The sequence below is a fragment of the Sus scrofa genome, chromosome 1 (genome assembly GCF_054392235.1).
Source record: "Sus scrofa isolate SSC_HxYL_T2T_F1_AM1 chromosome 1, Sscrofa_HxYL_maternal_Yorkshire_Landrace_v2.0, whole genome shotgun sequence".
Lineage (NCBI taxonomy): Eukaryota > Metazoa > Chordata > Mammalia > Artiodactyla > Suidae > Sus > Sus scrofa.
In genome coordinates, this window is record NC_139383.1 from 226050661 (window position 1) to 226062718 (window position 12058).

General features: G+C 37.6%; 1 protein-coding gene and 1 non-coding gene across 3 annotated transcripts in view; one reads left to right on the plus strand and one right to left on the minus strand.

The window, feature by feature from the left end:
* KDM4C (lysine demethylase 4C) overlaps positions 1–12058 on the minus strand; it is a 436329-nt gene that overhangs the window by 151233 nt on the left and 273038 nt on the right. For both annotated transcript variants that reach the window (XM_021063862.2, XM_021063858.2), the window contains one exon: positions 900–1081. In XM_021063862.2, coding sequence (XP_020919521.1) covers positions 900–1081 — 182 coding nt within the window. The remainder of the gene's footprint in view (positions 1–899; positions 1082–12058) is intronic.
* Positions 10357–10461, plus strand: LOC146407029 (U6 spliceosomal RNA). The gene has a single exon (XR_014832379.1). It is a non-coding gene; the product is annotated as a U6 spliceosomal RNA (small nuclear RNA).

Genomic DNA, 12058 nt, shown 5'->3' on the forward strand with positions numbered 1-12058 from the left:
ATAGGAATCAATATAAAGGCAAGTTTTTCCAAAAAAACACTGAAATTTAACCACTAAAAGGGAAACCAAAATAAGGCTTATCACTCACCAGTGTCACATTCAAAGACAAGTGACTAAAATACTTCCACTATTTACAAAGGTCTGAGAATGTGGCACATCACACATCTTCACGCTCTGAAATGTCTAAACAGAATTACTTAATGAGGAACTCTGACAACAATGTGATCTTGAATAAAATATTTCTATTAGTGAAAATGTAACCCAGAACACAATGTTCACATTAATACACTTTATAATATATTGTATCTTAAAAATGGATCTTGTAGTCCTACCCTTACCAGATGCCTTGAGATCATTCTGCTTGTGTTAGTGTTGGAGGATGTGGCTCTCCGCGACCTCAGATCCTACCAGCATATACAAAATGACATCTGAAACTAAGACTGTGTATAGTTGGCTGATGAAGGTGAGCTGGACAATTCAGTTTGTATTGAGTTCTGCTGTGCCTTTTGCATGTTCCACATGGGAAGAGGAAAGATATTTTAAATGTGGACCCAGAGCTGACATTTATAGTATTGAGATTGGTATTCTCAAATATAAAGCAGAAACTAGGGCTAAGTTCTCTCTTTGCAAGATTCTACTATTCTTAAGCTTTAAGTTCTGTGTTTCTTTGTGAAAGAGGTAGAAAGAAAGGCTGGAATTGCCCTTGATTGAGATAAACCAAGACATTCAAAAATGATATAGTACTGTCAGAGAAATCTCTCAAGTGGCACTCAGAAATTCTCTTTGCTGTTCTATGATGACCATTAGCTACAGAAGTATTCATGTCTTCCTCTTCATGTGCATATTAACCCAACAATGATGCACCTGTGTTTCTAGAGTCAGGCCCCTGCCCCTCCTACCTTGTAGTAGGGCATAAGCAGAGCACAGATGGCACAGTGTGGCTCCATTCTGCCCAGGGCTGCATTATACTCTTGCTCAGCAGCAAAGTTTGGGGGCTTTGTCTGCCAAAGGTGGACCAGAGGTTTCGCCCAAGACTCGGTTTCTTCCACTTCCTCCTCAATCGATGAAACTTCAGGCAACTCTTAAGAGAAAAGGTGTGAAAAGTCAGTGAACAGGGGACTCAGGGAAAAATAATAACCCTGTTACTTTATAGAAGAGGCATACATTCCAAAGTGTCTGTGATATTAATGTCAGACAGGAAACTTATGGTATCGATCTTTCGAATACATACTGTGAGAGGTGAAACAAAGTCTTCTTCCTCATCATTTTGAAGCACGACCTAGACCTGATAGCCAGACAAAGCACCCACCTTTTGACATCTTCCCCATCTTTGCCAGGGATAACTAAACCATTCCCTCCTTTCAACCCCACTATTTCTGTGTCTCTTGTGCTGCCATAACATCTCCCGGGGTAAAACTCATCTCACTACATGAGTGAGATTATCAGCTAGTAGAGGAATTCTTCAGCCACAATCTGCCTTACCAGTATTTTTAGTCTCCTCATCTAACATGGTACACAATTTAATAAAAAAAAAAAAAAGTGGGTTAATTGGATTTCATTTAATTAAGTTTTGGGTTCAAAATTCAGGACAAATAACAATACAGAGCACCTATCATGTACCAAGTGATACACTGTCATTAAATGGATATAAAAGACTATCCCTGCATCAAATCTCATTTGTTCAATATGATTCTCCCATAAAGTCAAGACTGTCGTTAAGCATTGTAACTGCTAAAAAGGGGCACAGATCCACTTCACAAAAATGTTCTGTTACAAAATTTTGTATAAGGCCAGAAAGATACAACACAGGTTAAGAGAAAAGCTTCCTCATGCCTACAGCTGAGGAAAGTATATCAAAACAATGGCAGCAACCACAGCTACAAGTACTTAACATCCACAGATGTGATACACTCTACACTTCCTTACCAGTAGCTGTTTCAGTGCTACAAGTAAGTACTGTAGAGCAATGTCCCTAAGTCCCAGAAGCGGTTTCCTGTGAACTAATGTGCTCCAGCCCTTGCTTTGTTGGATTAACTATTTTAGAAAAAATCAAAGTGGATTTTCTCAAGTGGAACAATAGTAAGGGCTAAATGATGCTAAAAATAAAAGACATCAAATGCCAACTGAAGCAAAAGGGAACTTTCTTATTCTGATGTTGGTAGTGATGATGGTATTATGGTGGTGGTAGTGTTATTATTATTATTATTATTATTATTATTATTATTATTAACAATGGAAAATGCTAAGCATTCAGTCAGAGGCAGTGTGTGAAAGCATACAAAACAAAAGTAAGAACTTTTGCCTACATTTGAAATAATCTATAATAAATGTTAATTATTTCCACTTAAGCTTCATGATATTCATGTAACTACAAGTCTTAAATTTTCTGGTGGTAAAAGTACTTTGAGGCTATCAAAATACTCTCATCATCACATAATTTCAAATGAAAATCCTCCCTTTCAGCCTCCAGTCCCCTCACCTGTTCCTGGTCTCTTTTCAGTGTACTTTCATCCAATTATATTTAAAAAAAAAAAAAACAAAACTTTCTAGAGTTCTCTTGTGGCACAGCAGGTTAAGAATCAGGTTTTGGCACTGCAGTGGCTCAGGTTCATGCTGTTAGATAGGTTTGATCCCTGGCCCAGGAACTTCTACATGCCATGGGTACAGCCAAAAATACTTTCTATCTTCCAATATACAGAAGAAGCAACATGTTTTATTCCATTGCAGCTTTTAAATGTTTTGATCATTTAGCATCCCCATGCCTAGGAATTTTCTTTCTTCCTTTTCAACTGCAACTGACTAATGAACCTCTAAAGTTTCACTGCGATTTCACTGGTACATAAATCTCACAACATAATACATTTTGTAGCATGTCAAACAATGAAAATAGACCACAATGTTTTACAGATTTTTAGAATTTTAAAATATCAAATTGGTCCTCACAACACATTCATAAAAGAAGAGGGCCTGGGCAGATATTAAACAACAAGGACATGGACACTTTAAGCATTTAATGAATGTCAATTTTTTTACTATAATTATATCTCTCTTCTATACCAGCATAGCAATAATCAGAAGCTATGAGTCTCATCCTGAATGTCACACTCTGCTTTAGAATCAAGAGAGTGGGGAGTTCCCATCGTGGCACAGTGGAAATGAATCCGACTAGGAACCATGAGGTTGCAGGTTCCATCCCTGGCTTCGCTCAGTGGTTAAGGATCCAACATTGCCGTTGAGTGTGGTGTAGGTCACAGATGCAGCTCAGATCTGGTGTTGCTGTGGCTGTGGCATAGGCCAGCAGCTGTAGCTCTAATTCAGCCCCTAGCCTGGGAACCTCCAGATGCCTCAGGTGTGGCCCTTGAAAAAAAAAAAAGAGAGAGAGAGAGAGAGTGATGTAAAGAATCCTTGGTATAAACGCATCAGTTTGGGGAATCTGTGAAAACGTTACCAACATAGAATACCCTTCTTTCCCAACTGAATTCTCAACAAGAACAAAAGAAGGGCTCAAAGTGCAACAGCAGTTCATAAAGTAAGGTCTGTGTACTCCAGGAGACATACAACACAAATTCACGGGGTCTATATGGCCAAAAATACTTTCATAATAGCATGAAGATGCTATCTTCCTGTCATCCTGCTGACATTTGTAATGGTATTACAAAAGCAATGAAGGGTAACATTCCTGATGTCTTAGCTTGAATCAAGTGCCACCAACATGTCATTATATTCTTAACTATCTCAAATTTGTAGTGTGTGTGTGTGTGTGTGTGTGTGTGTGTGTGTGTGTGTGTGTGTCAGGGCTAGGGGAGAAGAGGAAGTCTTCATAAGGTCTTGATGAAGCAAAATAAAGTACCAATTTTATTATTTTATTAAGTTTGTGATAAAATGGGATGTATGCATAAAGCACTTCTGCTGCACACTGAAGTACAACAGTCCTCTTGGGAAAAGCACGTGTGTGACTCATTGAACTGCATGTTGAATGAGCTGCCTTTTTCACGGAACACCATTTTTTACTTAAAACAATGATTAACAGACAAACCATGATTATTCAGACTTGAGTGCCTGGCAGGAATTTTCATGAAAGCAAACAAAGAAAGCTGTCATTTTAATAAAATATTGACAGTATTTGTTGACAATGATAATTCTGAGTCAAAATTAGAACTTCGGAAAACTTGTATCCACTCCTGTGACCCCAACTTCTTCCCAATACTTAAAGCTATTTCTGATGGGATTTATGGTGATAATAACAAATGTAAATTTGTATTTTATATAAAAAGAATGTATGACTCAGATCTCTGTTTACCAATGCATGACCACACATATGTAAAGAGCCACTCAAAGCGTAAGACCAATCGATTTTTAACTTACTAGAAAACAAAAGGTTCACTGATGGGATTTCAGATTCCATGTTGCAACTAATCTTTAAATTTACTGTTTCTCAAGTTGTGCTGTAGTGCAAAGAAATATATCCATAACTATCCAAAAAGGCTATTAAAATAGTGCACCCCTTCCAACCACATATCTCTGGGAAGCTGGACTTTTTCTTCAATATACTTCAACCAGAACAACATGGTCCAACAGATTGAATGCAGAAGCAGACATGAGAATCCAATTTTTATTAAACCCAATCATAAAGACCTTGGCAAAAAATGTAAAACAATACTATTCTCTTTATTTTTATGGTTTGGAAAAATTGTTACTTTCTATGAGAATAAATGAAGTTGTTTACGCATTTATTATTGCTACTTTTAAATGAAGAAATATATTTAAATTTTCCCCTGTTTTAACTTTCACCAAATAAGTATCATTAAGGTAAATCCATGAGAAGAGAAAAGGAGGAAAGGGGGCTGGGGGGGGAGGGAGGAAGTGAGGAAAGTGGGAGAGGGAAATGGTAGGAGAGGGGAAGGGGAGGGAGGGGTGGAGGGGGGAAAGTTAAAGAAAGGAAATGAGATGAAATAAAAGCTTTTCGGGGTCCTCAAAATGTTTATGAGCATAAGGAGTTCTGAGGAAAACACTAAGTCACTGACATATATTTGCATTTTCACCCGAAAGCATTAGTATCACAGAGTCACTGCTAAACAACACAGCCCCAATAAAAGTGGTGTAGACTCTGTTCTCATAGCCAAGTAAGAACTTCATAAACTGCTTTGTTCAATCAGCATGCAAGGCTTGAGCAAAAAAGAAAACAAGAAGAAACATCACGGGAAGGCCTCCTTTTCTCTCAGTTCTTTCATTAAGGTCTGCAAGCTTTGCCGGCTATAGCAGGAAAAAAAAAATCCCTGCCAATGGCATTTAATTCTCGTTTGTCTTGGTGACCCTCTAAGCTCATGGCAGAAATCTAGACTTCTAGACTCTTATATTTACAAAAACATGCCCATTAGTCTATAGCAAGTACGGTACAGTCAAAATAAGCATGGACCTAATTACAGAGCAGTTTTTTATATCTACAAGAGCTCTTCTAAATTCACAGAAGCAAATTACCACAACAGCTCCAGACACCATGCTATGAAGAACTTTGTCTTGAATAAGGAAATAAGCACTACTGTGAGACTGGGGAAAGCAGATACTTCTTTGAATAAATATACTAAAGTAATCCACTAAAAACACTGCTGTTATGCCAGAAGCACCTTCAATAGCATCTCTGAAGATGTGCAATCATCATATCACTAAAAAACTGTCAGTTGTTTTATTTTATAAAAGAACTTGTCAGCCTAGAGACCAAGCACCAAGCTCTTAAATCATCCACACAATATCCTAAACCAGTTGGTTTTTAGAAGTATTAAAAATATTCTTTCTGACTGATACCTAGGAAACTAAGCTTTGCCTCTGACTCTAAATATTTCCGGCAGAAATGAAAGCTCTTGGAGAAAAGTAGTGGAAACAGATATGCACACAGAAGCCAATGAGAGTGCTTAAGAAGAATTAAGAGTTAAACTACAATATTAGATTTCTATATGAGATGGCTGGGTACTAAGAGGTCTGCCACAACTTCTGCCTCTACAATTACTTTCAGATAAATACACAGTAAGTAGCCCCTCACAGGCAGCCTGCTTGTAACTTCCCTTCACCCTTCCAAATGTGTTTTAAATAATGCTCCAAAATGATCCTCCCTGCTTCCTATTCACATTATACTCGCTGTGATACTGTGATATAAAAAGAAACACATATGTGGTCATTGTCCTGGTTTCTGGCACAGAGCTTCCAAAACTTGCAATTTCCTGAATGTTAGGGGTGAGATAAATATCACTGGTGAAAATATTTGGTCTTAGCCCCTAGTTCCTGACACAAGAGCTTCTAGGACCCTTGGTATCTCAGACTCAAAGTGTCTTTTGTCTGCTAATGAGATAAATGGTGGCTGCGGGCCCTTCAGGATTGGGGCTGGTCAACAGAAAGACCAAGGCATGGCCACACTTCAGTCCCAGCTCAGCAGAGGGGAGAAGGGTTAGAGACTGAGTTAATTGCTAACAGACAGTGATTTAATCAATTATGTGGGCATAATGGGGCCTCCATAAAAACCCTAAAGGATAGGGTTCAGAGAGCTTCTGGAATCAAGAGGGTAATAGACCTAAAGAAGGCATGCAAGCTCTGCAAATGCCTACCCCCACCCCACCCCATACCTCACCCCAAGCATCGCTTTTGGGGGGGATGTTCCTGAGTTATAAAACCAGTAAATATAGATAACATGTTTTCCTAACTTCTGTGAGCAATTCATATAAATTATTAAACCTGAGGAGAGAATTATGAGGACCCCCTCCAGACTTATAGTCCATTGGTCAAATATAAGGACTTACAATTGCCATTTGAAGTCAGGACAGCTTGTGAGACTAGACTATGTCCTTAACCTGTGAGGGCTGCATTAACTCTGAATGTCAGAAATGAATAAATCAGTTTTTGTTGTGGCGCAGTGGAAGCGAGGAAGTATCTGTGAGGATGCAGGGTCAATCCCTGGCCTCACTCAGCGGGTTAAGGATCCAGTGTTGCTGTGAGCTGTGGTGTAAGTCATAGAGACGCCCTGGATCCCAGATTGCTGTGGTTGTCGTGTAGGCTGGTAGCTGTAGCTCCAATTCGACCCTTAGCCTGGGAACTTCCACATGCTGTGGGTGTAGCCCTAAAAGTGAAAGGAAGGAAGAGCAAGAAAGGAAGGAAGGAGGGAAAGGAAGGAAGGAATAAATTGTAGGACACCCAACTGGTGTCTAGAAAATTGGTCGGTTTGGGAAAAATAAGTCATACCTTTGCTGTCAGAAGTATTCTCATTTGTAGTTCCCATCCTCTCTTCAAGACAATACACAATTCTGTTTTTCAAAGGATCAGTCAGACTCAAAGGAATAACCTGAAATGTGTCTTGTCCATACACAACTATAAGGTCAGTAGCACAACTGATGCTGACCCAGAGACTCCACAGCAATCAGAAAGGTACTGTAGCAGACTCAATTCTGCCAAGTATCTGAAGAGAAAGTTGGGAGCTCAGGGACTCCAGAAAATTTCCCGGTTCTGAGAAGAAAGTCAGATTTTCGGTAATTCACTTGAGAATCTTAAGATGTTCAGAAAATCTTCTTAAAACATCTACTAATTTGGAGGCATACCGTAAGCAGCTTTTGGCAGGAAAGAGCTCTTTGCATGAGGCCCTTCTTGTTTTGATACTAACTTTAAACAAGGCACCCTATGCTCTAAGCATTTCCAGCTCTATCAAACCTCTCACAAAGAAGTGGAAATAAGAATAATTTACAAATGACCAGATCTCTTCCCTAGCTTACCCTTCAGTAATCTGTGAACAAACTCTGTAAACAAGACAGCATCTAAAAAAAAAGCACAAGAAGTCGACAAGCCTGCACACGGTGAGATTAGGTGACAACTCTGATCCCCATCTCAATGATTAACTGAAATTACCTCCTTTTTTCCCTTTAAAAGCTTTCATGGCCAAGCACAATCTTCAGAGATGGGGTTTTGGGGGGAACCAAGTCCACCACCTCCCCAAATTGCCAGCATTCTAATTAAAAGAAACTTTCTACCAACATATCTCTCTCTCTCTCCCTTCCTCCCTCCCTCTCATATTGATTTTTGAGCAGTGGGCAGCCAGACCTGAATTTGGTAATAATACCCCATTGTTTAGAGAGCAACTTTCCCCTGAAATTAATAGAACTTCCCAAGGTGCAGTAAGGACGCCACAAGAAGTGACCTCTGGGATTATTATAGATATACATTTTTAATTTTAATGATTAAGTATTTATTTTTGTGTACTCTCTATTTAAAGCAATTTTATTACTTTTCATATTAAAACATACATAAGCTTTTAAAAAGCTTATACAAGAGTGAAACTAAAAAAATTTTTAAAATATTAATTAACTCCCTTGAGTCTTGGGTTAGTAGATGCAAACTATTACATTTAGAACAGATAGGAAATGAGGGCCTACTGTACAGCACAGGGAACTATATCCAATCACTTGTAATAGAACATGATGGATGATAATATGAGAAAAAGAATGTGTATGTATATATATGTATATGTATGACTAGTTCACTTTGCTGAAGAGTGGAAGTTGGCGTAACATTGTAAATCAACTATACTTTAATGAAAAAAAATTTTTTTAAATATTAGTTCAAGTGATCACAAGGTTAAATCTATTACAAACATCATATGGTTAAACAATGTAATAAATTAGGAAAGCAATGTAAAAAAGGCCCTGACTTTGTGGCCTAGAAGAGCAGTTATTCAACTCTTCTGAGGTAGGCATGGCTACTGGAGTAGAGTTCTGATCCAAATCTATTAGAATAAATTAAAACAACTTTTATGTAGTCTATGCATTCTTAATGACTGGTTATAATTCTAAACCTCAATTTCTTCATCTGCCAAATGTGTATAAGATTACCTACATTACAGAGTTTTTCAACAGGTTATATTTGGTAGCAGCCATACAGCTGCTACTCATCAGTAAGCAAGACTTAGGGCTTTAGTAGGTTCCTTGCCTTCTGAGTCTCCAGAAAATCTCTGCAAAGATCATCCACAAAATCACTTAATGTGTATGCCCTAAACACTATAACCGTGAACATGATAAGACAAACTGGGAACAGGAATAGCCAATCTAGATAGATACCCTATGATCTCCTAAATGTATTTTAAGATTTATCCCTTTAGGGAAAAAAAAAAGCCTTTATATTTCCATTTAGTCAAAAACATCACTGAATATATTTATAATAATAAAAAAGATCACTATTCTTTACAAAAGTATTCAAAAGACAGTGCCCATTTAAAAATATATAAATAAATTATGACATGGCCATATTATGGCAGCCCTGAAAGGGTGCTTTGGAATAATATTAATAGTATATAATACAATATAAATATATGCGTTATATAATATTAAGTAAATGTGAATATTATATTAATAGATGAAAAATGAGGACACAAAACTGAATGTAGAGAATAATGTCAGTTCTATAAAAGATATATTTAAAAATATGGAATAAAGAAAAGGGGGCTTATAACTTTCTATATTTATAAAAATATGCAGTCTTTTAAAGTTTAAAAAAACTCTGCAGTAAGAATAACATTAGGTAGGTTCTACGAATTGGGGGGACTTTAGTTTAAAAGTAGGCATACATCAGATTTATTCACTCCTCAGTAGAGTCTTTTTGAACAAATTTTGCTAAGTAAGTGTAAGTGGAGATCTCACTAGAAAAACATCTGGACCACTGTGGAAAGGCTGCAGCCAGGACTTGCTGACAGAACCCAGCAGATGGGAAAAGCCATTGACTCTACTACAGTACAGTTTCCCTCTACCAGTTAGCACAACAGTTTTGCTGCTGGGGTTATGTTCCAGTGATGTGTTTCAGCTGGAATAGCACTATTCTCTCCTATGAAGAGCACAGTAGCATCTGTTATCTTTCAGGTACTTGAGCAAAATCTCAGTCCTGGGAGGCATTATATTTGGTTTCAAATGTCCTGGGGGAAATTGCGGGGGAAGAGGATGAGAGGAGAGGAACCATGGCACGAATGAGTTACTCAAAAATAAAGGAAAGAAATTCAAACCTGGGAACTTTATTGTTCCCGTACAAACTATGGCATAATCTGCATGTAAACCATATTTCAGTGATTTTGTGAACCAGTAAACTTCAAAGGTTTGTGAAGGTGTATTCAAAAGTACAAAAAGGGAAAAATTACAGATATTTTAGGTATAATTTTAGGGAAATAGTGACAATAACAAAAAATTAAATTCTATATTACAGTACCCATAAATGCTAATGTAATGATGAATAACATACAATTCCACTGTTTTAGGTCTAAAGCACAAATTAAACGAGAAGACATAGTTTTATTCTTTATGGAAACCCTCACAATAACAGAGGTGTCAAAGTGTTTCAGTGCTTGCTTCAGCAGCACATACACTAAAATTGAAATGATACAGAGAAGATGAGCATGGCCTCCACAAGAATAACACACAAATTCATGAAGTAGTCCATATATTTTGGATAAAGAAGATGTGGTACCTATAGACACTGGACTACTACTCAGCCACAAAAAAAGAATGAAAAAATGCAATTTGCAGCAACAAGGGTGGACTTAGCGATTATCACAGTAAGTGAAGTAAGTCAAACAGAAAAAGACAAATACCATATGATACCACCTGTGTGGAATCTAAAATATGACACAGGAATTCCTACTGTGGCTACTGTAGCACAGAAGGTTAAGGATCTGGCATTACCTCTCCAGAGGCATGGTTCACTGCTTAGGTGTGGGTTTGATTCTTATCCAAGCACAGAGGGTTAAGGATCTGGTGTTGCCAGAGCTGTGGCACTGGTTACAGTTGCGGCTCAAATTCAATCCCTGGCCAGGGAACTTCCACATGCTGCAGGTATGGCCAAAAAAATAATAAAATAAAATAGGACATAAATGAACTTATCCACAAAACAAGAACAGACTCACAGACAAAGAGAACAGAGTTGTGGTTGCTGGTGGGGGAGTGGGGGCAATGGAGGAGAGATGATTTGGGGGTTTAAGATCAGAAGATGCAAACTATTCCATACACAATGGATAAACAACAAGGTCTTACTGTACAGCACAGGGAACTATATTCAATATCCTAAAATAAATTATAATAGAGAAGAATATGGAAAAGTATATACATAATACATATATAAATACAACTGGGTCGCCTTGCTGTACAGAAGAAATTGACAGAATATTATGAATCAACTATAATAAAATTATTTAAAAAAAAAACACTAATTAGAAATGATATATGCACCCCTATGTTCACTGCAGAATTATTCATAATAGCTCAGATAGGGAAGCAACCTAAGTGCCCACTGATTGATGAATGCATAAAAGACATGATATATACATACAATGTAATATTATACAACCATAAAAAAGAATGAAATCTTGCCATGTGTAACAACATGAATGGACCTGAAAAATATTATGCTAAGTGAAACAAGTCAAACAGAGAAAGACAAATACATAGGATTTCACTTACATGTAGAATCTAAAAAACAAAACAAATGAACAACATAATAAAACATGGAATCATAAATATAATGAACAAACAGGTGGCTGTAAGAGGGGAGAGTAGTGGGGAGATTAGTGAAATATGTGAGATTAAGAGGTACAACCTTCTGGTTAAAAAATAAATGAGTTGGAGTTCTCATGGTGGCTCAGAGGTAACAAATCCGACTAGTATCCATGAGGTTGAAGGTTCAATCCCTGGCCCTGTTCAGTGGGTTAAGGATCTGGCACGTCTGTGAGCTGTGGTGTAGGCCAGGAGCTGCAGCTCTGATTTGACCTCAAGCCTGGGAACATCCATATGCCACAAGTGCGGCCCTAAAAAAAAAAATCGTACATCATGGGGAATATAGTCAATAATAATAACGTAATATCTTTGTATTGTGACAGATAGTAACTAGATTTAATGTGGTGATCATTTCATCATGCACAGAAATATTGAATCATTATGTTCCACACCAGGGACTAACACAGTGTTGTAGGTCAATTACACTTCAAACTCAGACAAAAAGAGATCAGATTGGTGGTTACCAGAAGTAGGGATAAAGGTAGTCAAAATGT